Raw genomic sequence first — 5,466 nt, 5'->3', positions numbered from 1 at the left:
ATGTGGCCAGGAAGTGCTTCAAGCTCACCTGATCCTTGGGAATCCATCTTTCAAGACTTATATAACCTTTTGGGGCACCCTCCCAGTCCTGCGGAGTTATACGGCTACATGATGGGTACTCTAAACACCCCCCAGGAGTCAGCAGTACAGACTCCAAACCACCCCAACCCCACACCTTTTGAGATTACCCCAGTGGAGTCAACACAGCCCAGCCGACTACATAGCCGAGACCCTTCCCCCATGCCGTGCTATGTCCCTTCCCCCATGCCATCACGAGGCCCTTCTGCCTCGCAGAGTCGTCAGCGTACTCCCGTGCCATCGAGACTTGGTTCTCCAGTAGCTACAGGTGGCCAGTGTAGTAGCTCGACACGACACAGTAGTAGGTGTAGTAGCAGGGAGAGCGGTGGGGGATGCATGTGGCACAGTGCTTTGGGAGGGGTGGTGGTGGGGATGAGAATGATTCAGATGATCAAGACGTGCCTCCGGGTGATGGTACGATCTACTATGACATCACTCAGACAGGAGGCATCTTGATGGATGCACAGGGAAAGGACATCATGGCCTTCATGTGCTCTGTAATTGCTAACAATTACAGAGATTGCTTTATTCACGACGACAAAGATCAACCAAAGAGGTTAGCTGATGAGACCCTCGCTACTGTTCGCTCTAGGTATCCTAACCCCCCCAATGTTCAGTTCACAGATAAATGGGCCAAGTCAAAGATTGTTTCGATACTTAGCAATAAAAGATCTTCGCTTAAGAGGCATGCACTAGTGGAGCTTGCCAGGCTCCAGGGAGGTCAACCACCAAGGGGCCCGCCCCACACCACTCACAAGCGTGAGTCAAAGAACGCAATGAAGTCAGCGAAGGAGGAACCCAGTCTAAAGCACGTGGAGGCACGAAGGATCCAAATAGAGCGATATATGGAAGCGTGCATTTTGGAGCAGGGGGTGTTGAATCATGGGAGGCCCAGTTTGTAAGTATCGATCTCAAATTATATTGTTTATGTAGTTTATTAGGAGGTTGTTTCTTTGTACTAGCCCATCTGCAAATTGTGTCATCTTGCAGCTTGATATCGTGGGCAAGTACCCTACTCCTGTCGAGACCGCCTACCACCGCCACCATCGCAGAGGAGATACATGGAGGCACTTCTATAATGACGGGTTGATTACTGAGGAGCTGTATATCCGGGCTACTGGAGAGTCCCACGAGGTATTTGAAAGTAATTAAATAATGTCAATATTATAAATAAAGATTTGATTTTTCATACATTGATATATGTTGTCCCTTGTTTACAGGACCCTACACAAGAAGATGAGGGTGAAGACGAGGAAGAAGGAGGCGGAGAAGGGAGCAAGGAGTAGTGCTAGCTACTCTTTTTTGTACTTAGCCACTGGCTTGGCTTCGTGCCTCTTGTATATACACTCCTCTTATTTTTGGTACTTGAAGCCACAGGACGTGGCTTAGCTTTGTGCTATATGTACATACAAGCACTTTTTGAGCTATCAATTAATGCCTTGTAACTAAACGTTTCGGAGTTGTAATGTTTTATTTGGAATTGTAATTAATGTCGGCTATAGACGTGCTTGCAACACAAGAGTGCTAATTAAAATGCGATTGGTTGTAAGAATTGAATTACACAATGTGAAAATGGGATTCCTGTAACTACGTAGCATACACAACATACACAGCATTCTGTTAAAGCACACAAAATTTAAAAAATATTTTGTAGCGCGTCTATAAATGTGTCTATATACGCGTTTGTCTGTTCAAGATGCGTCTATTTGAGCGTCTATAAATGCGTCTACTCTGCGTTTGGTTTGCGTGTATAACCGCGTCTATACATGCGTCTGTCTGTTTTTAAAATTTCTCCCCGACCGTCTATTTTCGCGTCTATTTACGCGTCTATATGCACATATATAGGCGCGTTTATAGGCGCGTCTATTTGCTACCTTTTAAACGCCCCTTTAGACACGGGCCTATAGACGCGCTAATAGACGTGGAAATAGACGCTCTCATAAGTTTTTTTTTAGTTGAGTAAACACGTCTGTGTGCGCGTCTAGAGGTGCTTTGTCTTGTTGTGGGATTGTGAGTTTTGTTTACAATAATAAAGAGTTTGGGAAAAGAGAGGTTCGCTTTAGCCTAGAACTTGTTCAACTTGAGGGAAAGTCTTCTCAAATTTTTGTGAGAAGGAAAAAAAACCCTTTCAAATTTTATAAATTTTAGTTATTATATATATATATATATACATATATATATATATATATATGGAGAGAGAGAGAGAGAGAGAGAGAGAGAGAGAGAGAGAGAGAGAGAAAATACATTCTAAAATATGGTAATTTCCTTCTCATGGAGTTGTGAAAAGGATTTAGTGCCTTTTCAATAAAAATGTTTTCCCAAACCCTAGTGAATAATGATACTAGAAAGTGGTAGAATAACTTTTGCAAATTAGTATTTACCATAAGGATACTAGAAAGGGGTAGGACACGCTTTTGCAAATGGGTATTTCAAACTTATTTGAAAACTTGGACTTTACATAGCCAACTCTAATATATGAATAACTATTAATCATTTTGAGCATGTAAAACCAATAAAAAAGGCTTCAAAATAATCTTCGTAAATAACCACTATTAGACCCCATAGTTGGTATGAACGATAACAAAAGGAATATTGCCATTGGCAACTAACCATGATTATGTTACTCTACAGTAAGTTCCTAATTGTGGTTACTCGACAGAATGTCGTGTAAAAGCATTAAAACAAGCTTCAAATGGGCAGCCTGTTTTGATTCTGTACAACTACTCTACAGAAGTTTTGCTTCTGCTACTCTACATAAATTCCTGAATGATGTCTGCAAACCGTTGTATGGACTCGCTTCGCTATACTTTTGCTTGTACCTTGCAAGTATAAGACTTGAGGACCGGGTTGACGTTTGTTGCAGAAGAGCTTAAGAAGCTCCATGGCTTTCTTCTTGGTGCGCGTGGAAGTGTGAGCTAGTTGGAGCACGATAAGCACTTTCGGGATTGCACCGCTCTTAACAGCTTCACTGCAACATCTCTCATTCTCTACACACAGCCTGCAAAGAATGCGGACGGAGTGTTTTGTGGAGGCTAAGGAGAGCCCAAGCATTGTGACAATTGCCGGAATGAGATTGGCGTGTTTGGTTGCTTCATTGTGGGCATCCGGAGAGGACAGCAGCAGCGTCTCCAAGAGCTCAAGCGACTCCTCGCATACTACCCTTTCTTGTGTATTACGATCAAGAAGCTCTACAAGCGCTGTGATGATGGTGCCTGAAGAATATTGCAATCGTGGGAGCTTGGGATGACCATTATGTGAGAGCCTGTTTGTGTTACCTTCGCGTTGCTGAATCGCGACCAGAGCTTTTAAAGAGTGGAGAGCTTGCAGGGTTTTGGAAGGGACGGATCCATGCTTGATCTGCTGTATGACCTTATGAAGCGCTGGTTGATCATGAGGGGGTGGAGAGCAAGAATGCGTATTAACTGGCAGATTGTTGGGCAAGACCATGTGAGAAGGGGAGGAGGAGGATCTGATGCTGCTGCTGCTGCAGCTGCGGTGCCATTTGTGAATGAGCATGCGGAGGACAAGGTTGGGCAGCACGTCCTTGCTGGCAAGGGTCTGATTGGTGACGGGGCAAGTGTCGTGCCCGGTGGTATTGAGCCAAGTGTTGATGCTGGAGCGGTCGTACGTGATCCCTGTGCAGAGAATGACCGGATCTGCCATGACCTCCAGAGAGATGGGGCACAAGAAATGAACGGGAACCCTTTCATCATCGTCATCTTCCATACCGTCCATGTGACGACGAAGAGGCTCAAGCTGCTCCATACGCAGCTGTTCTTAGCGTACTTTGTAGAAATTATGAAGGCAAAGTAAAGCTAAATCCAAAGGGGCACGCTATGCAAGGTAGCAGCAGGAAACAAGGCAAATTAAAGCTAAATCAAGGCCGAAACGGTGGCTCTAGGTGATGAGGTCGAATGATGAGCCCTTCTCACTAAAGTATAAGGAGGCAAGCACGTCGGCAGTTAGTGATGGAAGCAGAGCTGGAGACCCTCGAATGGTGCGGGTAGCGGCACACTGTTTCTTCAAGTAAACAAAAGGCCTTGTCCAGTAAAGAAGGACGTTGAGAAACGCATGCTTGGCTCAGGCCATTGCTTTCCAACACGATGGCAGATGTCGTCAAACCTTGATATGAGTCACCAATGACTTATATTATATAATACAAACGCACAAACCGCCACCTCCAATCGGGTCTTGTCATCAATATTTTGATGACAAAAATTCCACCAACATCAACATCCTAGAAGCTCAGTCTTCCAACCTTGCCCTATTTTGATCCAAAAATTCCACCAACATCAACATCCTAGAAGCTCAATCTTCCAACCTTGCCCTATCATATATGTTCAACCACTATTTTAAAACCCCTTCTATACTCAAACCATAATGTACACCTCTATATAATTATTTTAGGCATAAGATCTTATCATGAGTATAAAGGCTTCAAAACCACTTTTCAATACAAACACCTAGTGTGAATGCACATATAATGCACATGTAGGTTGGGTGGTTGCACAATAACGGTCCTCACTTTTGTTCACCTTCTAAACTTTTTCTAGCAAAAAACAACCATTTTTCACTAAAAATGGCTAATTGCATCCACTTGGCAAAGGAATTTAACTTCTTATGAAAATCACAGTTATACACTTAAACATATGGTCCGATCGAAAATCAAAAATTTCAAACGTCAAATTTTTGCGCCATAAATATAATGTATATGGCATGTCCCAAATTTGGACAGGTAGACATTATGATCATAAAATATTAATAACTTCCTTGTTTTAACTCCAATTCCATCCCCACTTTTTGGTGTGTGGATAGCAGTACTATGGATTGCTCATTGATATTCAACTACCAGATAGTTCTAGGTTCTATGGACTTCCACTCCATTCAGAGCACCTATCACAACCCCATTATCTTCACACAACCGATTAGCATGCATCTATGAAGCATGCCTGAATGGTTCTAGGGTGAGTATGCATGTCTACAAAACCAATTCTGTTTTCACTTTGAGGAGGAAGGTAGCCCTCTACTGACAGAGCACCTCACATGAAATCTAGCTCCACAAAGTTGAGCTAATTCCAAGAGGATTACCTTTCGGAACTCGGAGAATCTGCGGAACAAGGTAACAATCTCAAAGGTCACCTTAACAGTGTTGATGAGAGAGAATGATACCAGGGAAATATTCCTCCCTTTCCAAGAGAATCGAGAGGTGGATTCAAAGCTAACAGCCAAGATAACCTAACATTAAGTGGCCATTGATCCTTGGTCCCTTGTCCCCTAGACAGGAATGTCTCTACTTCTGGTTGGAGATGAGGGAAAAGGAAAATAGAAGAGGGAAGGAAATGGGAAACAGGAGGAATGGATGATGATGGAACGATGATCTATCAGATA

The 5,466-nt window shown here is 43.3% G+C and overlaps 1 protein-coding gene across 1 annotated transcript; it reads right to left on the bottom strand.

The window, feature by feature from the left end:
* Positions 1-2,823: 2,823 nt before the first annotated feature.
* Positions 2,824-3,804, bottom strand: LOC147633557 (E3 ubiquitin-protein ligase PUB23-like). Its single transcript, XM_086805738.1, has one exon. The coding sequence runs from the start codon at positions 3,802-3,804 to the stop codon at positions 2,824-2,826; it is 981 nt and encodes a 326-aa protein (XP_086661864.1).
* Positions 3,805-5,466: the final 1,662 nt, after the last annotated feature.

Source organism: Cibotium barometz, chromosome 12 (genome assembly GCF_041138505.1).
Source record: "Cibotium barometz isolate CiBa-2024 chromosome 12, ASM4113850v1, whole genome shotgun sequence".
NCBI classification, from domain to species: domain Eukaryota; kingdom Viridiplantae; phylum Streptophyta; class Polypodiopsida; order Cyatheales; family Cibotiaceae; genus Cibotium; species Cibotium barometz.
This window is presented reverse-complemented; position numbering and strand designations above follow the sequence as displayed.